The sequence below is a fragment of the Channa argus genome, chromosome 6 (assembly GCF_033026475.1).
Source record: "Channa argus isolate prfri chromosome 6, Channa argus male v1.0, whole genome shotgun sequence".
Classification (NCBI taxonomy): domain Eukaryota; kingdom Metazoa; phylum Chordata; class Actinopteri; order Anabantiformes; family Channidae; genus Channa; species Channa argus.
The window spans coordinates 10,107,344-10,129,811 of NC_090202.1; the positions used below are offsets into that span (position 1 = coordinate 10,107,344).

Genomic DNA, 22,468 nt, shown 5'->3' on the forward strand with positions numbered 1-22,468 from the left:
ACAGAGCTAAGAGATAAGAATGTCCATGCTCACCGCCATCCTCCACAACATTAAATCTACAACGTAAGGTCATATATAAGGAAGGGGTCATACCACTTTCTGGTACCCCATGGCTGAAAATACTGGTATTTTGTTTGCTCCTTAGTGAAATATACTGTTCCTTGAAATCATTATACTCATCATACTTGAGTCATTTGTTCAGTTCTCCAGTACAAACTACTGTAGGTTATAGCACACCCTGCCCTCTTGTGGTGGAAAGTAGAATCCCATATGTCAAAGCCATTTAAGCGTTTATTACATATCGCTGATATCAAACAGTTTTTGCAGCTGCTGAGTTATTCAGGTCTCTTGTAACATCACTATCTGAACACAATGCAGTTGCCTGTGATGTCACAACAAGTGTAGAACATCTCTGTTTTCATCTGCATCTGAGTCTGCAAAGTGGGATTAGCTGTGCATAGTGACGGAAGTATTAAATAAACATTATATTATTGTGTGCAAAATACCTTGCCACCAAAGTTCAACATTTTATTAAACCCATATGTCAGTGTCAATGCAAAATACCTGTGCAACATTGCAACAGTTTTTTAAATTTTATTTATTTTACTGTGTTTCACCAAACTAAATGCAAAGAGAAACGTGTTTAAGGAGGCAAAACAAGACAGGAAATACATTTCCACAGAAGCGATTGTAGTAAGAGAGAAAATATGGAAGAGATGGGAGGGGTTTTTGAACACAGAGCTGCCCCCTCAGGCAAATGTAAGAGGATCTTTATTGGCTTCGACTTGAGGAGGTAGCAAACAAGACGAACAACTCCAAGCAAAGGAAGGGAGCTAGAACGGGGAAAGGGGGGAGGGAAAAACCTGGTGGTAGGGAGTCAATGGGCGGGACTTTGTGGCAATTTATTGGTTTCGGACTATGTCAGTCATTTCACTTCCTCCTTAGAGGTGGCAAGCTCACCGATGAGAGGGCAGAAGGGAGGGGGAAAGGGAGGTCCCCTCAGACAGCTCTGGCTGTCTCTGTGCTTTTTCACAAAAAAGACTGAACTGGGGCTGAAACTGAAACAGGGCAAGACTTGTAAAAGAAGTGCAGACTTTTGCTCTCCTTCATTCTCACAGTTTCCTGTTGAAGGAGGCCATTTTGTAAGTTAGGCTGAGGAAGAGCACACCAAAGTTTGGCATTGTTTTTGTTTTTCTCTCCCACGGAGTTTCACAGTCAACTTCGGACTTTCTCCTCTGCAGAACAACTTCGTTGGACAAGAGAGGAGAAACAGAAAAGAGGGCGGGGAAGGAAAAGCAGCAGAAGGGTAGTTTACCCCTCTCAGATTGTCTGTCTTTTGAGAGCACAAACATCGCTGCGGCTCGTCATGCATGGACAGTTAAAGAGCGACAAGAGAGCGTGACACAAGTTGCAGAAAGGAGGCAAAGCCACCGCTTCCTGGATAAGGATTTCTATCTTGATCCACTGGGAGGGGGTGGACACAGGACACAGAGGAACCAGGGACTTCTTCCTCAGTGTGTGTGTGTCCATGTCTCAGTGTGTTTACCCCTCTCTCCTCAGTTTGAATGAGTGTGGGTTTTCTGAGAACTCTAGACTGCACCTGGGCGTGTGTTTGTGTGTGTATGTTCAGAGCTTTGGGATCAGGACTCTAAATGGCTAATGCTAGCCCGTGCATAACCTCAGGGGCTGTGACCCAGGTCTTCTTTCCTCCTGGGGGCTCCTTACCACCAGTCTCAACTGTGATGCATCAGGGTACCCCCATAACCATGCCCTCTGTGCCTGCTCATGGCGGCTTTTCTATGATGGACCTGACACACGGGCAGGGACCTGGCGGTGCTGTGATGCCTTCAGTGCCTCCCACTCCAGCCGGCGTTTCGTTCATCATCCAGATTGGTCTGACCAGAGAATCTGTCTTGATGCCCCAAACTGCTGACCTGGCCTATGTGAAACAAATCGCCTGCTCCATTGTTGACACCAAGGTAGGAAGTGTGTATTTCTGTGTGTTTGTGTGTGTCTGTTTCTGTGTGTGTGTGTTAGAGAAGGTGGCATGTCAGGTAAAACTGGGCGTTTGCTTTCTCCAGGTAGAGAGGATGGTTTGTAGCCGTTTGTCAGTTGACCGGTTTGAGTTGTACACATTCTTTTTCCACTACCACTGCGTATATTTTTGGCAGTATTCTATTAGGTAAATGAAAGGCTTTAAACATGTGAGCAGACAAAGTGACACAGCACAGAGATCTGTGTCAGACTTTGCGGAAATGTACTAAATGTCACAGCTTTGCTCCACTCTAATTACAGCAATTAGTATTTTTTCTCTGACACACAGCTGGTAGAGAAAACTGTCTTCAATTAGGCTTTGTTATGCAGCACACTAGCAGAGGGATGTTTGATGGGTCTAGTGTTTGAGACAAGAGCACAGTCAGATTCATTAGTTTGTTCACCCACAGGGCAACGCATGTGCTGTACACGAAACAAAAGAAATATGTATTTGTAATACGTAATTCATTTGATGTCATCGTTTGAATGGGATAATGTTAAAGAGCACCTTCTCTTTTAATAAAGTAAAAGACACACTGTTTTACAGAATTATTGAGTAGTCATAAGGATAAAACTGCTGCAGATCAGGTGTGATCAGCATTTAATGTATTGGACCAACTATACTATTTCAGTGCTTGCATTTGAAGCAAAAGTCCTCCATTCCTGTAACTTTTCTAAATATATGAAGGTGCTTTCACTTCTTCTCGATGCAGCATCAGAGGTTTTGCATTTCATGGCCAAAGACACATGAGGCCAAATTTAGTCTTTTTGCTTGATCGCTCCATTGATTTTCTTCTACTTCTAACTGTCACTGATCATTTCAAGCTGCCCAGGATGCCAAACACTTTTCAACCTTGGTGACAGATATAAATAGGTCAGTAAATGAACCCACAGCCTGATGTATTTTTTTTTCATTTCGTTGTCATAACAATTACAATTTTACTATCTGGCTACATGCTACATGTATACATGCTTCTCAAAAAGTTAAATCCAAAAATGTTTCCACATTCACAGAGCTTTCACCATTTGTCCACAGCAGCACGCTCCTGGTTACTATTCATAATAAAATGATTTTCTTTCAGTTTTCTTTCTTTTGAGAATGTACACTCAATGAGGTGCACACTATTCTGTCTCACAAGACAAATCCATCAAAATTCAAACACGGCACACTACTCTTCTCCAGTATATTTAAGCTTTATTCACGTTTATGGCCATCAGGCCTTCGTCGGGATACTATTCATAATGTTTAAAGTATGCTATCCACCCTTTCAACTATATTAAATGATAACAAGTTCCAAAAAACAGACACGACTATCATTCTAATGATTTGCAGCTTCACCTCTATGTTTTACATTACATCGCCTTTTCAGTGTAAATTGCAAGGAGCGCACTGGTTTCTCTGCACAGTCTCCTGAGATTAACTGAGACCTTCTCAGAAAGTAGTAGGTGAATGACTAAAAGACACACAGGAGTAATACAAATGCATCTTCTTTCTTAAACTGCAACGAAACTTCAAAACAAACATAGGGTGTAGCGTTGGGGAGGGAGGAGAAGTGGTGACATCCTCTTTGCAACAGGAAGTAATGAGTGTGATGGGAAACAGGGTCTTTATTTGAGAGCCACCAGCACTAATTTATCTAGATACATGGGGCCAGCGAGATTTCACAGAAACCTGTAGAGAAAATATGTGCAAGGGATGGCTACACTTATGTGATAATTCAAGCGGACAATGTGTTTTTATATGCCACTTAGGTTGGCAGGTAGATTATCAGATTTCCACAACTCACAGAGCAGCTTTGTAAAATTCTCCCAGTCTTTTTTATTTGTTTGTTAAACTTTAATTAGACAGTTAAACTTTCACGGACATCAATGATCTCTCTTGCAGGTCAACCAATATACCTATCAAAACTATTAGAAGAAAATCCACAATACATTTGGATCATTATGAATAATAGTCATATAATTAGGAATAGCAATTCCAGAATACTTGAAAGAGAATTTAAAACTGTGCAGAGGAAGAAATGGATTCAAGCCCCGGATACATTGCAACTCATTCCACTAACATGGCAGTATTATAGTCGTGAAGTCTGTACTCCATCAGTGACGTATGATTTCAAACTTGGCAACTTGGATAACAAGGCCTTGTGATTAAATATGCATGTATGCAAATGCATTTTGGAAGCCAGCCAAAACCCACTTACTTATATAATTAGCTGTGATAAGCACTAAAGCTACAGATCTCCCATGCAAAGTAGGAGTGATTGTTGCTGTGAGTTGCTGATGTCTATATTCAGTTGGGCTCTTATATTTCTATTTTGCCATGCATTTCAGCTGAACTTTTATTAACCAGCCAATTATATTTGCAACTCAAGAATTCCTGCAGGTATTTCAAAGCCTCCTGGAGGTCAAAGGACATCATCAGTTCTCTTGTTAAAACCCCATGTAACTGCATGATTACTGTATGAATTAAATGCATATATTCACCAGACCAGAACACTGTTGGAAATGTAACAGCACACCCAAACACACACACACACACACACACACCTACACGCACACACACACACACACAAAAGCAAGAAAAAGTAAGTAGACAATGTTGCTGGCTGCTTGTAGGTCACAAAGACTAACCAGCATAGACTCAGGTGCTGTTTTTAAGTGATTGCAAATAGTTTTTGGTGCTTATTTGTCAGTAGTTTAAGCTCCTATATATAGTATTTGATATGACATTGGTCAGCTGTAGAATTGTAATTTCATAATGAAGCTCAAACAGCTTAAGCGTCTTATATTTTCTGAGTTAGTTAACAGGTCTTTCGTTAGCAGAACTAAAGGCAAACTCTCACTTTAAAAACGAAATGATGAGGCAACGTGGTTAAAAGAGAAACGATCTTTTTCCCCCAAATTCTTCCTTTGCAAATCATTTTGTGTGTATGTGTGCATAGAGGTTTGGGTATTTGGTAGTGCAGCAGTCACTTGTTAGGCAAGAATGGGATGTGAAAACTTTGACTGATGAACAGCGTCACAGCAGTGCTGCTAACATGGCAGCACCCATCTAAGTTCAACATTTTCTGTATTTTTAGACAGAGAAAGGAATGTTGGTTCTACAGCAGAATTTTAAATATACATTGGGTTTCAGTTTGTGGTTCTTCCTCCACAGCATCGACTTTACAAAACCTTTTCAGCATAAGGAAATAAATTACTCTTTGTTTTCCATTTTCAAAATCGTCAGGCCACTTTCTCAGTGGCAGGATATGCTGTACTCTATTGTCTAAACGAGGCTAAAATACCTGCACCACAGATTTACATTTTTTGAGCTTTTCTACGCGAAGTTTACCTGTTCTGTTGTCTTTGGGTGTTTTTAATTTCCTCCCATCTTATCCACAAAGACCCTAAATGTCCCTAAATGTTAGGTGTTTAGATGCTTGTGCTGTTGGTTTTGACCAAGGTTTTAACCTCAGCTATCTAGAGCTGAACCCCCATATGGCGATGATCGGCAAAATGAAGAGCATAGATTTCTTCACAGCGATCACTTAAAATATAGCATAAGTTATCAGTGTGAACTAGATCAGAGGCTTTTTTTGTTAAGCGGTGTCCAGAGGCAATTTTATTCCAAGTCTAGCCCTGGTGTTTTCTGGTGTTTACATTTTTAAAGATGAAGCAAAGAAAAACAAAAAGTACCTTCATTCCCACTAAGAAAAAGACACTCGGAGCCTGATGCCATTTAAGCTTTGTTAGACCAGTCACACACTCAGCAATCTCCAAAATCCCCTAAGTACAAAACCCCTGCACTGGTATGAGCTACAGCTTTAGGTGAGAGATTTGGACAATAGGGAGCTTGTCTTGGCTCGGCCAACTGAGTGCGATGCATGAGTTAGACTGTTTGTGTATGCATGAATGCCTATGCTGGGGTGTTTAGAGTTGATATTGAAGGCAGTTTGGTGCCCCACACCCCAGCCCACGGTCATCTCTCCCATCCCAGAAATGGTGAGTCACTGGCTGTGTTTATTCACAGGCTCCCTCCTTCTGTTCCATTGACATGTTTTTCCATTCACTTTTCTCCCCTGGCTTCAACTTCCACTCCCTACCCTCTGTTAATGGCCACGCTGCAGCTCTTATCAATAATAGTCTCCTGGTCTGAACCAGTCTCAAGCCAGGCATCCAAATCCACCGTCAATATAGTATCTAGTGTCCACACCTTTCTAAAGCCTGGGTTGGCTCTGTACCTGGCAACAATGCTTGCCAGAATCCTCCCCCACCCCCCTCGCCCCTTGATGGAACAAGAACTAATAATGTGGCCTGAACACCACAGTGTCTCCATTCAACCATGATACTCTGATGCTTTCGCTTCTGTGTTGGACAGGCCTGCACAACCCCTCTTTTTCTCTCTGTGGTTATTTTCTTTTCTCATTTTACCTTTGTTCCACCTATTTACAGTATTAATTTTTTTTTGTAATTTTCTTCCTAAAAGTTTGTTATTGACATTTTGTTTTTTATAGCATTGCAAATATAACACTCCTCTCCTCTCATGTGTAATGTTAGTTTCCCGTCTTCCTCCCCCTTATGCCTTTCCCTCTCTGCCTCCTCTTTAGGTTCTATACTTCCTCTCCTTATCTGCTCATCTCCGGTCTACTCTGCCTGCCTTATCGTCAGCTTCCTCTCATGCTCTGCCTCTTCGTCCTCACATTCCACCTCCAGTTCCTGCAATTTCCGACCCTTTTATTTACCCCTCTCTTGCCATTGCCCTCCCGCTCACTTCTGTTGCAAACAGGAATATGGGGCAATCCTCACTCTAGCTAGTATAATATGGAAGCCTTAGATTTTTTCAGTGGATACTGGAGTGGTGACAGAACTAGTCAAGCTTTCTGATTTCAGAAAAAGTCAAGGGGATACAGAACAGTACAATTAACATGTTGTATGGTCAGGTCTGCTTTTCCACTCCCACTTTCTTGGGAAGTTTTCCAATGGCTGTGTCAGCCTAACGTGTTGCATTTTGTTATGATGTGCATGGATTTGTGTTGACGTCAGTAAATGTGTTACTGTGCGAGTGTGTGTGTGCACAGGTATTTCACTATGTGAACACACGTGAGCACCTGTTGACTCATGTCAGTGGTCACATTTCTGAATTGCTGAACATGACTAATCTGTGATGAGTTACAACATACAGTATTTAGCAGACAGCGAGCTGGAGCTGTGAACTCACAGGAGAACGGCTGCTAATATTGTACACTGACTAAAGCCCGCTGGATGATGACGGTTAATAATGTTACTTTTTCAGTCATTATTAACTGGTGTTTCAAATTAGTATCTTGTAATAAGAAAGGGTCTTTGTTACTGTTACAATAAAGAGATATGACAGCAGAAATTGGTTCTCTAGAGAGATGGTCAAAAACACAGACCTATCCACACACACACACACACACACACACATGCCCACACAGCTGTGACTGAGAGCCCTTGCCCTGACCATTGTTTCCACCTCCGTTTTGGAAGGGGCTGTTTCTTTATCTTCGTCCCTGGAGAAGCAGTTTGGCCCTGGGAATGGGATCATACACAGCAACACACCACCTCCTGTTTACCTCACTCTCGTACACATGTATTCTACTTACACACTCGAAAAGTAACGTAACAGTTGGCCTCGATTTTCCAGATAAAGGACCAGTATGGCAGACAAGGTTGTATTGTTTGTACTAAGTCGCCATATTTCATGTTAAGCACAGCTGTAGGTGAGGACACTTATTTAATGAGGTCTAAATTACAAGTGAAATACAACAACTCTTTGATTTGCTAATGTCATTTTATTATTAAAAAGTCTCCTGCACTGTTTATGTTTTTTTGTTTGCTTGTTTTTTGAGCTACTGGCTATATATTCTATCAACTCTAACCGTTGCTAGTCAATCAACTAAAAACAGTCAGCAACATGTCTCCTTCTGACTGGATTTACATGGTAGCGGAACAACTTTGCATGACTGACCGTGCCGGGTGTCTCCTGGCTGTTGGTGGTGTGCTGCAGGGTAAACTTATTCTCTACAAAGGTATTTGATTATCCAAACCACATACTACTGCCAAGAGCCACGTGCCATGAGCTCTGAACAGGGGCATGGAGAGAGGGGTGGGGTGGTAGATGACGTGTGAATCTTGAGTGACAGCTGAGATTGTGATACTGAAAAAAAGCTTGTGAGCTATAGTAATACACAAAAACATACAATTTGTAGCACTGCCTGTTGTATTAGACAATGTTAATTGAACACAAATACAAATCCCTAGTAATAAGTGATGCAGGTGCAAAATAGTAGGATATGTTGGATCTGATGTATGATATAATTTCTACCAGTAATAAGACTGTACTCACTTCATTTAAAATATCTGGAAATACTCCATTGACTTATTTATACTAGCAAGACTCAAATAATCAGTTCAAGTTGGAAGCAAATCTCCTTCTGCCAAATGTATTTGCCTTAGAAGAAACCAATAGCCGATTACACCTAATGAGACTTGTCCTTGCTGTACTGTCTTCCTGTGTGATGGGGGATGATTGTAGATGTTTTGATTTCAGTTACTTTTAATTTTCCCAACATAGAGCGTATAAAAAACAGTTTAGGCAACTTGTCTAATTGTCCTAACAAGCTGGCCTTCTTTCCTCGTCTGTCTTTACTTATTGTTGCAATGTTTCTAGATCCCAGCAATCTTTCGATTGATTTGATTGCCTTTTTACATAATTTTTTAATTCCAAAACTACCAACACAAAGTCCAGTTTCGTATAAGTTGTTTTTTTTTTTTTCCTTTTATGGCGTACATGGGTTTTGATTCAAATTGTTCTGCCCCTCAGACCCCTACATTCCTTTTAGCAAACAAAACCTTATGATACTAATCCAGTGATTAGCATGGGTAAAAATGGTTTTGTGCTATAATCCAATTGAGAGCCACAGAGCTCAGTGGCATTTGGTAGCACGTAACCAGTTGGAGACTTTGTATTAGCCAATGAGAACAAATGTCTTCTCAAGTCATAGATACAGGACAGACCAGTGGTCTTTCAAGTGTAGATAAGCACACATTAAAACATGAGAGGTTAGTGGGAGCTGTTGTGTGATCTGTCTAATTTTAAGACAAAGCTACATCGCAACAGGGCATGAAAATGGTGCTCCTGGGCAGCCAGCAGACAAGTGTGTGTGTGTGTGTGTGTGTGTGTGTGTGTGTGTGTGTGTGTGTGTGTGTGGCCCAGACACATGCAGACATAAACACCTACAGGCACATTCAGTTGAAATGAGCAAAATCTCAACCTTACCTCAGTAGATAAACACATGACATCAATATTGAGGACCAGTCAGTGGAAGAACCAAGTGGAAAATAATGTGTGGTCACCAGTTAGACCTTTAGTTCTTAACATCTCCACAGTGTCTACAGAAAACATATGCTCTTATATACCAATCAAGATTCTACATTTATTGTATTACTTTCTAAAATATGAAAAGAACTTGCACACATTATTACTATGCAAATATACAATTTTCATGTAGCTGTCTTGAAAACCGTATAATATAGTACATTTTTTGATTTTTTTCTAGCATTAGTGTGTCCATGTGTTTGTGTGTTCATGGCACTTGGCACATAAAAAAATGTGCAATAACCATGGCCCAGAATGGATGTGTAATTTTTTTTCTTTATGGTTATTTGGAGAACATTTTTAAGTAGCTGCTGATAAAATAGTAGATGATTTGTAACTTTTGTATTTAGAAAATTAGATGAAGGGAAGAGAGAACACAGTCAAGAAAAAAAGTCCTTGAATGTTTCTAAAATATGTAAGGTGTAACCTCGTCACAGGACTATGACGCACCTGTGTTTACACAAGTCATTTTTCATTTTCTATAATTAGAAATGAGTGCTGATTTAATTCTTGCTCTGGGTGCTCCCTTACATCTGAAACTCCCTTCTGATAGCATATGCCTCAATCAGTTTAGAGGCAGCGTCAACCTGGACTAGGTTTTCGCTGGTTTACTCATGAGCAGTCAGGCAGTTAGATTGTTGTGATTCCCTCATATTTTAACATGAATGTCAATGCCACTTTATTAATTATAATACATGTACCAACTAGTCAAGCTGATCTGTAATAAACCTAACTAGTTTATACTCCTGTAATAAGGTAATCTGACATCCTTAACGGTCTTACAAAGGTTCATAGTTTCATTAAGTACAGGTATCTCAGTAATTCTACAGTGAAGAAATAAAGGTAGAAACACACAAATATTACACTAATCAATAACCAAGTACTTCATGCTTCCAGAACACTGGAATGGTATTGAATAGATATTGAATTTTAAAGCTTGCTACTTTTTAGGTTAGCGGGGGGCTGGAGACTATCCCTGCTGTCTTGGGTGAGAGGCAGGGTACACCCTGGACAGGCTAGTTGATCTCAGGGCCAACACAGAGAGATGTACAAAGAGAGAAAACCATTGACACCTTCGTACTAATTTTAGAGTCACCATTTAACCTAACATGCTTGTCTTTGGACTGTGGGAGGAAACCCATGCAAGCATGGAGAAAAACATGCAAACTCCACACAGAAAGCCAAACCCGCAACCTTCTAGCTGTGAGGCGGCAGCGCTAACCACTCCACCACCATGCTGCCCATTTTAGCACCATCATTTATTTTATATTCCTCATTTTGTTTCCACCCATCCTTATTTTTTTTTTCCTGTACTTATTATTCAGACTTGCCTTGTCCTCATGTGTACAGGGTTACTGTATATTCTGCCTGTCCCTCTGAACATGATTCAGTGAGTTTATTACACATTCAGTGGATTCAGTCCAACATCATATCAGCTTACCTGGCCAGAATTAAGTCAAGGAAAAACAGGAGGAGGAGGAGGAAGAGGAGGAGGAGGAGGAGGACGAGGGTTAATGGAGACAGAAGCTTCAACCAACAAAGGCTGGTTGAGAAAAGCAGTGCGTGTCTCCTTTATCCCCAGATTCTGCTCTCATGCTTGGCCACGGCTCTCGTGTTACCTCTCTGTTCTCCTAGATGTTAAGAAGAGAACGATACACTGTGCTCCTTCTTAAGGCTTAGCTTCTTCCACTCACCTACTCACTGACACACACAAACACTTGTTTGAATCTCGTGCAGGACTTTTTGCATCTGCCTTTTCAGTTAACTTAATTCATCTTATCACTAATGTGTCTGCTCATGTATACTATTGTCTTCACCTGACCTCCATGCTTTATTTGACCTTTTTCTTGCAAGCTGGACACAAAGGTTCTTTGTGGTATGCAGAAAACATGTCAAATCTGCCATGTGTTTGCTTTAATAGTGTGCGTGCATGAAAACCAGACCAGGCTTTTATGTTCCTTCTCTATTGGATGTCATTTTTTTCCACTGTGGAAGGATTCAGTGTGCAAGTTACCTTTTTTGTGTAGGATTCCACCTGTTTAAATATTTATACCGTAACTGTCGCATTCATATTCACTGCCGACTGTTTGGATGCCTATGGATCGTGTGCCCGAGGGGTTCTTTTGCATTTGGTGCTTGTGTGTGATCAAGACCAGAATTTACAGTCCCTCCTCTCTCACGTATACACAGTCATCTCTGGTATGGTGAAAGTAGCAGGACAGGAATTTGATGACACACTCATGCACACAAAACATGACTCAGGGAAAAACCAGAAGGTATAAAGTACATTAGTTTATATGAAGCTATACCTTTACATACCAATCAATGCGACATTTTGAAACGGTGACAGACAGTTTTGCAGCCTATGTTTTCGCCGAAGTGAGAATTTCTCATTGTTCTACAGTTTCCAAAATCGTTAACATTGTTTTTTTGCTTGTTTATGTCTAATTGTAATTCATAATTTTGCTGTAATAAACATTTTAGCGAAAAGCACTAATCAGTTGAAGCCATTAAACAATGTTTTATCATTCAGAGGCAGAATGACTCATATTGCTGTCAAGCTTTTCTTATCAGCTAATAATGATCTACAGTATTTAAGCGTGTATTCATCCGTTCATCCACACACCGATGACAGTGGCTGCCATGCAAGGTGCTCATCTGACCCACCAAGAGCAACCTGGAGTTAAAGTGTCTTGACCAAGAACGTTATGCTTAAACCGAGAGTCGTGACACTTGTAACCTTTTATATCTCTTCACAAATATCATGAATGTTATTGCTAAACAAGCTCTTATCTTGCTGTGAACTTTTTACCACATGTGAACATATAGTCACACATGCATTTTTTCTCCTGCGTGGTTATTTGTGTGTGTGTGTGTGTGTGTGTGTGTGTGTGTGTGTGTGTGTGCATGTGCGTGTGTGTTTCTGTCTATTTGTGACATTAAGATGAAGGGTTAGAACATCCAGTGTTTACAGGTGTGTCTGTGCTGCAGCATGAAGTTGTTGCTCCTAAGAAGGCCCAATTACAAAGCAAGATTATCAAAACCATCAGTTGATTGAAGGAGTTATGTTTTATGTCACCATAAGAGGATGGTAAACTTCACTACGTCATGTAGCTTTTCATGTGTCCCTGCTTGTGTAAACACTATCTACGTTGGTTCATCCTCATTTTGTTTTCCCTCTTTGTGTCTGCCAAGCCCAGCAGATAGCTGACGTCATGGATATTTGTCGTCCTCCGCGGACAGAGATGTCACTTGCTCATGCGATTTAATGTTGTCATGTGAGTGTTTGAACACAACTGCTTGTGTTTTGTTTTTTGTTTCCTTAAAGTCACCGTGATATGCAGGGCAGAATCTACAGGTGACTGGGTCATTTTTGTCATCCTTTGACAGTGTGTAATCCTGCCGGGGGTTAAAAATAGATCCCTGGAGCAGTAGCACGTTTGTTTCATCACTGCCACTGTCAGCACAAAAGGAAAAATTCCTTCGTTGTGCCAAGTCGTTGTCAGGAGCTAATGAGGGCAGATCATTGACGTCTTTACATGCCCGTTGCTACAGCAACCCCTCATTAAACCCCTCATCACTTTGAGAAAGGTTGGGTGTTTTTTTCTGAGTCCTGTGCCTGACATGTTAACAAGGATGGCCAGAGTTAGGGTCAACAGTTTGAGTTTGTGCCCTGGAGAAATATAGTTATAAATTCACACTGTAAAATGCAGGTGCTTCTCAAACCCATCATAACTTATGATCCTTGAGAATGTGTGCACATAAGAATAAGTGAATGTGTAGACGCACACGTGGGCAGGAGGGTGTATGATTTGTTTCACTGTGAGACATGGATGTTTAAACAATGTCTGTTGTTTGAAGGGATGCAGTGTGTTTCCTTCTGACTATAAAATGGCTGCATCGGGTTCCTGTTGTGATAATCAGCTTCTGTTGCCGAAACACACCAGCGTTGAAGACCATGTAAGGCTATAAAAGTCTCACTATTTACAGAGCTCAGCATACAGTGTCATGCACAACAGGACTTGCAGTGGATTCACACTAATTCTCAGCTGATGTCATCAGTAGACAACTCCACTTATGTACTGAACACAAATCCAGCTCCTGCTGTTCTACAAAGTGTCAGTCCTCCAGTTCATCACCACATGACTGGAAAATGAACTGCAAAAAACTTCAAAGTAGTTCAAGTATAATTGTTTTGTTCACTAATTATGTACAACTTTACTATCACTGCCATTCTGGAATCATTCAATTTTATGCTTTGTTGTTTATGCTAAGTTGGTGTTCATCATGTTATGCGAAGTTTTGATCAGCAGGCCATGTCCTGTATTATTATCTTATAATTTTAGAGTATAATTTTAACAATTTTAATTAATTTTAATTTTAATATTAACCTTATACTAATTTCCTTAAACATTTTTAAACATTCATCTTAGATAGACAAACAAAAAAAGTGGACAAAGTTTAATTCAATTAGGTTCTTTTTTTAGGTTTTTTTTTACATTAACACGAGCTTAAGAGTATACATACAGGGTCCCAAATACATACACCCACTTGGCGTATTAATTCAGTGATAGTCCTTTCGACTTATCCTGTGAGTTTTTTTTATGTCTTTTTAAATGTCTTCACATTTGCCCAGCCAATTCCTCCTAACTTCCTGTTAGTGATTATCACTCTCCACAGCTGGTGGCTTTACTGTGCAGACATAAAGGGGTTTGTTTGATTGATTGACTTACACAATAATGGAAATGTTCCAAGCTCAAGGCACAAGTAAGGAATATCATTTAGTCTTCATCCCATATTGGAACATGTAGTTAAATTACTCAGCCTATGCAGTGTTAACTTCATACTACTTTAGCAGGTAGGTGGTGGTGGAACAATGTCTGTGGTTTAGAGGTGTTGTAAGGTACATGTAAGTGAAAATAGCAAAAGTAAAGCGAGCCGCAAGCTCTGCCCAGCTGAAGTTCTAGATTCAGTCATGCTCATTTTTCTTTAAACACCTACAGCCCGTCTTGTCCTTGACACTACATCCAGGATCTCACCTCAAATCTTTTTGTTTGTCTTTATATTTTCCTTTTTATTCTTTTCAGCAAAAAATGCTGGTCACCATCATATGTGTTTTAGCACAATTTCTATTCTTGCAGGATTTGTGGGGATGTCCACCTGAGAAAGTTCACTCATCAGGTGTGTGCTCCTTCCAGAATGTCAGAGAGTAGAAATCTGTGGCAGCTGGTGGTGTTTTATGGCCAGATGAGACAAAGGTTGAGTTGCTGGGCCACATTGACCAGAGGGGTGTTTGGCGTAACAGCACTGTGACTACTGTTTAACATGGTAATGGACCAGTGGATAAAAATAATAAAGGAAGAGGATTATGCAGAATTATTCATGTTAAGGTCAGCTAGGTGGTTTAAAGTAAAACACACACAGGCGTTCCATCAGGACAAGGACTCGAAACACACATCGCACAACACAAAACTTAATTTAAAAGCATTTTTGCATCCTTTCATTAAACTAAAACTGAATATAGAGGGGAAAAAAAAACTTCTATTCCAGCAAAACGCATCCACGAGGCTGCTCCAATGTTTAAATGAAATTTCGAGAGGTATCCATGTTGAACAACTGCAGGTGCATGAATGTGATTATGAGTGAGCATGTGTGCTCAAGCGTGCGTGTTTGTGTGGCTTGGTGGTCGAGGGGTGGCTCATGCTGAGCTGCTGAAAGGGGAAGTGACGGGGAGGATGTAAAAGCAGAAGCAAGCGGCTTTGTCAGCAGGACATAAGAGGTTGTCTTCACACATGCAGGGCCTTTATATAAAGGGGACCTATATTTAGAAGCACTGGTCTACAACCGTTAGACAAGCCCTCACAGTTGAAATGCCACTACCTGAACTGGACATCAGTGCTATTAGGATGAAGTATAGCTAATCTGTTGAAGTCTTTGGAAAAAAGTTTATGTCTCTGATGCTCTTCTTCTTTAATGGCTTTCAAGTTAATTTTTTTCTTTCAATAACTGAACTAATACATTTTTCATTACCTTATTAGGACATGCTAGACATTTTATTGTAGCGTTTCTAAAATCCACATGAAACGTAATAAACTTCAACGTTAACTGAAAGAGGATGTAAGAATTACCTTATTGTTTCATATGCAACAGGTTCCAGTTTGTCTGCACTTGTTGCACGTCTCACAGATCCCAATCACAACATGCACGCTTGTTACTTACATCAGAGTATAAGCAGCAACTGAGGTGGCAACAAAGTAGAAATGCACACCAGAGGAAATGGCAGGCAACAGTTTGGCATCCAGTATGTTTGTCTGTGTCTGTGTGTTTGAATTATAATGTTCCTGAGCTCAAATTTCACTTACAAAAGCCTGGTACCATGTCATCACGCTGATGAGATGAGAACTTGTTTTTTGTGCCTAAGCAATGATATCACTTCTTTTGTTTTTAGTTTGTTTGTGTCAGTGTGGGTTTCTAAGACTAACTGATTAAATCTGGATGAAGATGTTTAACCCCACTGACAGCAGCCATAGCACACGAATATCTAACAAACTAAAAAGCCACAGTTCAGTGATGGTGATGATAGCTGTCAGTGGGACATATGGTTATTCAATTTCCTACTGCAGTTTGGGGAAATAAGACAACTTACGCTGCCTAAATGAGAGTTGTGGGATCTTATTTGGACAGTATATCAATACCTTTGGCTTTTTTGCACAAGTTAAACACCAAGCAGTTAGGGCAGTTGGTAGAGTAGTCGTCCATTATCCTCATGGTTGATGGTTTGATTCCTGGTTTCTCTTGGCTTCGTGTCAAATTATACTTGTTACTTTGACAAGGCACTGCCATCTGCAGCTGTCCAACAATTTCTGTAAAAAATGTTTGAAACAAAAAAGTGTTATGTTTAAATTATTCTTTACAGTAAAAAAAAACTGAATTTCTTTTCAGCTAAGCAATTCATCCACTAACTGTTGCCAATCTTAACACAGTACATCCATATTTAAAATACAATAAGTGGAGTTGGAACAATAATGCAGTTGCCACCCTACTTCAGTGGAAAATCATTACGTCCAGAGCAATAAAAAAAAGTCAGAAATGAATAAAGAAGTTTAGTCAAGTCATTAGCCAAGACCAGCACTGCCACCCAACTTAAAAACATCAGTTGGCAAAAGAGGGAATGAGTGATCTTAGTAGTTGATACTGCTCAGAAAAGATGACTTTTGGTGACCTAGAAGAAAAGTAGAGAGGTGTTAAGAAGCACAGATGTGAATAGGAAAATACAAGTTATTGGAAATGCAGAGCGAGGTTAGGATAAATAAAGACTAGTCCATAATTCAATTCACTCATAATGGCTTCATTGGCCCGAGGAGCTGCAGGAATAGTGCAGGCAACACTGGGCAACTTGATCCCTGGAAACCCAAAGAAAGCAGCTACAGACACAACCCTGTCTCCAGGCAGGCTACAGTACATACAGCCAGCTCTTTGTCTGCTCTGTACACACACACACACACACACACACACACACACACACACACACACACACACACACACACACACACACACACACAAAGTAACACACACACACACACACAAAGTAACACACACACACACACACACAAAGTAACACACACACACACACACACACACACAAAGTAACACACACACACACACACACACAAAGTAACACACACACACACACACAAAGTAACACACACACACACACACAAAGTAACACACACACACACACACACACACACAAAGTAACACACACACACACACACACACACACACAAAGTAACACACACACACACACACACACAAAGTAACACACACACACACACAAAGTAACACACACACAAAGTAACACACACACACACACACACAAAGTAACACACTATAACACTCCCAACTTAAGTGTACACACAAACACAGTGATTATGTAATTACAAGGCCAAGAATGTGATTTTTTTCATAATGTTGACATAGACAGAAGTAATGTGTGGATTGTGTGCTTTTCCACTCTGTACTTTCACTGAAAATTGGAACAGTGGGAGAAGGAAAGAAGAAAATGTCCATTTTCGCTGAGTGAAATGTGGTTTTGGGGGAGTTGGGATGTTGCGCTTTTCAGACTTGTGGTCTGCACAGATGTGGCAACTGCAATTGTGGCGAGTGCATTGTGTATGTTTTGGACCGCAGACACAGGATAATATGACTTGCTCTGTTTCTGGAGTTATTCAGGAGAAAAGTGAGCAGCAACAGAAACACAGTGGAGTTAACAGCAGAGAAGCTGGCATCAACCAGCGGCAATGGGTTTACAAATGACTTAGGGTGAGGCTGTGGATTTGGGCAGAGCTCCGAGTCTCCTCTGATCTGGGATCTGTGGGAATTTGTAATTACATGTGGCAGCAGTTGGTCTTATTTGTGGCAATCTCAGGTACAATTCCAGTCAGAGAGCTTTAGGTTTTTAAAGTCTGGAATTTTGTGGTCTCTTCTTTTCAGTATACATATTACCAAAGATGAAAAGAGTACTCAGAGTACTAAATCTTTAGAATTGAAATGATAAGAGAAAAAACAATGCGCTATACTTTTGCTCCTTAACACATCTACAAAAAATGAGACCTATGACAGGAAAGAATAAGTCATATTCAAATGGTGTTTTTATTCTTTTAAACTTGCACACAGCTGAACATCATACATCAGGTCTGATATCAAATAAATGTTTCTGTATGTGGCAAACAAAGTTTAGACTGAATATTGATGCTTCTGCCTTTTTGGCACTTGATGAATTCATCACTTCTTCATGTTCAACTTCAGCCTCAACTGAAAGTAACTGGGATTCAGATAAATTTATGTAGTCCAGCATTTAGTTCATGTGGGTCCAGTTTTGACCCCAACTCTACATTATCTATACTGCTTAGAGCTGTGGGGAGCTAAAGCCGATCTCACCTCTTGTTAGGCTTTACATGTACCCTATGTTTGACCTACTGGATAGGTTGCCAGTGCATCTCAGGACTTAATCCGTTTAAATTCTGGGGCAGGCCATTTCATTTTTAACATCTGGCAGAGAATAGGTACCTGATTCGCCGCGGTAGATCACCTCATTTCATAGTTCCTACTTTTGTTTTGTTTTTAAGATTTGCACAAGGATGCATGAAAAAAATACTTGAAATACAAGTACAACCTCTTTCCAGAAACGGTCTCACTGAACTCTTGTACTGGAACAAATGGGTCTTATTAAAGGTGTTGACATCACTCTGATTATTCAGAGTAATGGGTTACTGCTTTTGGAAAGACACGACACTAACACCAATGAAGCTCAGATCCGCTCACTGACTTTCTCTTACTGCAGCACATATCAGACGCACCCTTTTAATCATGGCGCTGCACTGCATGCCACACTGCCACTGACCAGAAAGGTGAGTGAGTATTGCTGTGCTTATCAGTGGGTCTCAAACAAAATGAAGGCTGATGCCGCTTTGTATTTGTTAATATTTAAATAGCAACTGTTTGCTGACACATTTTCTATATAAACTGTACGAAGAGATGACAGGGTTTTGTTTACAGGCAGGTTTCAGTTGCTCAGTTAATACAGTCTTGGTTCTATTTGTCTGCCTAGTAACAACAACACTGTTTTTAAATGATCTTTTAGCTCCATGTGTTTTTCATCTCTGTTTTGATTAATTCTGTCCTCTGCTACTCTTCACAGTTTTTACCCTGTTTTTACCCCATTTGTTATTTTTACGAATCAATTTTGCAGAATAGGTGTACTAAACAAACAGTTGCATCTTTATCTATACCACTACCAGAGTTTGTATGTATCTGATTTTCTTAACAATATATGGGTTTAATTGCTGTCAGGTATGTTAAAGATGTTGTGTGGATTTTAATAAAAAGCCAGTTTGTGCTTTTTGCGTCTTGTTGTTGACTGTGTGGTCAGTAGCAGTAGCCCACTGCCGGGGCGTGGTGGACTCACTGTGTGGCTTGGCAGCAGTACAAGCCAGGCCTGGATGTGGTGATGTAGAATGCCTTTTGGGGAAAAAAAAGAGATGGAGACTGTGGGTGTTTAGGAGACAAGAAGGAAATCGGGGGGGAAACTGTGTGTGTGTGTATGGATGGGTGTGCACTGCTGCTTATAAAAAGGGTGTATCTGTTGCTAAGTGAGAAGGAGTATGTGTGTCATTGTGTAGTTTCAAGGTGGAGACCAGGGTTCCCCTTCCTGTCAGTTGCTAGGGCCTGGCCAGATGGCGGATCTTGACTTTGCCATTGGAAAAACAACAACATGAGAGACAGGGAGGATTGTTTGTGTCATATTTAAATTTAAATATTTAAACTGCTTTATTCTAGTCTTCTTACCTAAAGACAAATACATTTTGAAGAGACCAGTGGATCCCTCTCCGTCTGTCTCTGTTTCTCTCTCTCTCTTTCTGTTTGTCTGTGGACCTGTGGTGTCCTGTGTGCCGTGGCCACTGAAGCTGACCAGACACTATTCATTATTCACGACAGCAGGGTTTCTCTATGACAGCCTCCTTCACCTTACTGACTTTTGACGGACACTTTTATCTCTCATAGCTCTCATATCTCTGAAAGAGCTTCACAGCAACACACATGTGTGTATGTGTTTGTGTTAGGGTGGGTTGTGTGTACTTGTATATGATTGTTGGGATGAATAGGATAAAGTTTCTCCTTTGTCTTGCTTTGCACACCCCATTGAGCAGGTTGTTTGATTTGAAGAAGTGTGTGTGTGTGTGTGTGTGTGTGTGTGTGTGTGTGTGTGTGTGTGTGTGAGTGTGAGTTACTAAAGACAAAGTCCAAGGCAGTAGTAATTCAATTCTCTGCAGGTCAGCTGCAGATCACATTACACTATTATTTCATACAAAATGTTTTCAAAAAATCCTTAAAATTAGCATTTTTTTGTTTCTTCTTCTCCCAACACTCAAAGTTTAAAGACTCCACATCTTCACCTGCCTCTATATATATGTACCATAGCAACAAAACATGTTTACAGAACATACTGGTGCTTACAAGAGAGGAAGTTTACCACATTGCTTTTTCACATAAATGCACATGTGTAAATCTACTGGACCTGTTGTAGTTATTCTCCATCCTATGGGTAGATATTTTGAATTTTTTTCTTGGTTTTTCTATTTAAAAATATTCAAATAGAGTATTATTATTATTCTTAATAATATTTAGTTAGTTTTTTCTTTTTTCTCATAGAGATATATAAAACTAATTTCTTCTTCTTCTGGCATCTTTGTGATGGGATCTTGATGGGGGGGAAAATAAAAAATGAACATTCTAGCTACATGCTAATCATACATCAGTCAGTTGAACATATACAAAACAAAAATTTAAAATATAAATAATTGTACCACATACACACAATATTAAACTTTATTGAATTTGTGAGCTTTAAAAAATGTTTGAATGATCGGAAATGTGTTTAACTAAATGTGTTTTCATATTATATGTGCCAAGTTTGTGTTTAAACTGAAGCTTTTTCTGTTACTAACAGTAAATTTGTGAGCTCTTGATTTGACTGAAACAGCTCATAGGCAAACCATATGTTCCATTCACAATTTAAATATTTGTTTTTGATAGTCAATGTAAAACACTCTATTAAACTTTTTTTGCATTTTTGTTTATTGTGTTTCGCATGTTTAGTTTCCAGAGTGCGGCTTCTATGGCATTTATGACAAGATTTTGCTGTTCAAACATGACACAGCCTCCAACAACATCCTGCAGCTGGTTAAATCTGCCATCGACATTCAGGAGGGAGATCTGGTTGAGGTGGTACTCTCTGGTAAGTGACCACCTCTGTCCTTTTTTTTTTTTTTTTTTTTAAATTTTATCAAGATCTCTAATGACACAAGATAGTATTATTAAAATCTCTCCTGCTAACTCTCTTTCATTGCTCTTGTTATCCTTTATCATAACTGATGAAACAAGTTCTTATCTACTTATTTTACTACGCGTAAAATGTTCCACTGCGTTAATCTGATCTTTCATTGTTTTGTCATATGTAATGTATTTTTCCGTACTGGTACCATCTTACCCATCACATCATTGCTTTCTCTGCAGCTAAAATATAGTAGGATTGTGTCATGAAACAGACTCTACTACTGTTATCTCTTTTAGCGGCAGCCACATCAGAAGATTTCCAGATTCGGCCTCACGCACTCAATGTTCATTCATACCGGGCCCCTGCCTTCTGTGATCACTGTGGGGAGATGTTATTTGGACTGGTCAGACAAGGGCTCAAATGCGATGGTGACAAAAACAAGCAGATATTGTGCAAAACAGACACTTTGATGTGGGAAATAAATTGCTAATACTATTCAAATATGCTCAATGTCCTCTACTCTCATGCGCTCTGGTTCTCTGTTCCATGCTGCCCCCTGCAGGATGTGGACTTAACTACCACAAGCGCTGTGCATTCAGCATCCCAAACAACTGCAGTGGAGCTCGGAAACGACGTCTGTCCACTACATCCCTGAGCAGCAGTCAGTCCCTGCGTCTGTCCACCACTGAGTCAGTGTACAGTGTAGGGACGGTCTCCACCTGCGCAGAAGATGCTGCTCTCATCCGCTCACACACACAAATGGTAGATTCTTCATGGATTCATGTGCACAATAATATGGTCAGGTTGTAGCATATTAATAATGAGGAGGAGCTTCAGTGATCAGCCACAACATTAATGTCAGCATGGGGTTTCTATGATGACAGGGGGCAGCACAGGAAAAATGTGCTGCAGGTGCGGTAAGCTTAGTGTTCTGACCCCTTTCAACTACAATCACATTAACACCAGCTGGTGGTGTTGTGGCTGATCAGTGTATATGAAGGACACGCTTGTGATGTTAGTGAAAAGGGAGGAAAAGGTTAATAATGATAATCCTCAGACTTCTGGATCTCTAGACAAATTTCATTCATCATGTATTTGGTCTTAAAAGGGATATCTCCAAACTTCTGCAAATAAAGCTAAGGGACTATCTGCATGAATGCATTTAACTAATAGCTGGTTGAATTTATATTTGTAAAGTAAAATGATGAGCTCATTCA

The 22,468-nt window shown here is 40.1% G+C and overlaps 1 protein-coding gene across 2 annotated transcripts in view; it reads left to right on the forward strand.

The window, feature by feature from the left end:
- The first annotated feature begins 937 nt into the window (after positions 1-937).
- Positions 938-22,468, forward strand: part of prkd2 (protein kinase D2) — a 31,192-nt gene continuing 9,661 nt past the window's right edge. For both annotated transcript variants that reach the window (XM_067507558.1, XM_067507559.1), the window contains exons 1-4: positions 938-1,979; positions 21,074-21,212; positions 21,548-21,679; positions 21,814-22,013. In XM_067507558.1, the coding sequence (XP_067363659.1) occupies positions 1,653-1,979; positions 21,074-21,212; positions 21,548-21,679; positions 21,814-22,013 (798 nt within the window). In that variant the 5' untranslated portion in view covers positions 938-1,652. The remainder of the gene's footprint in view (positions 1,980-21,073; positions 21,213-21,547; positions 21,680-21,813; positions 22,014-22,468) is intronic.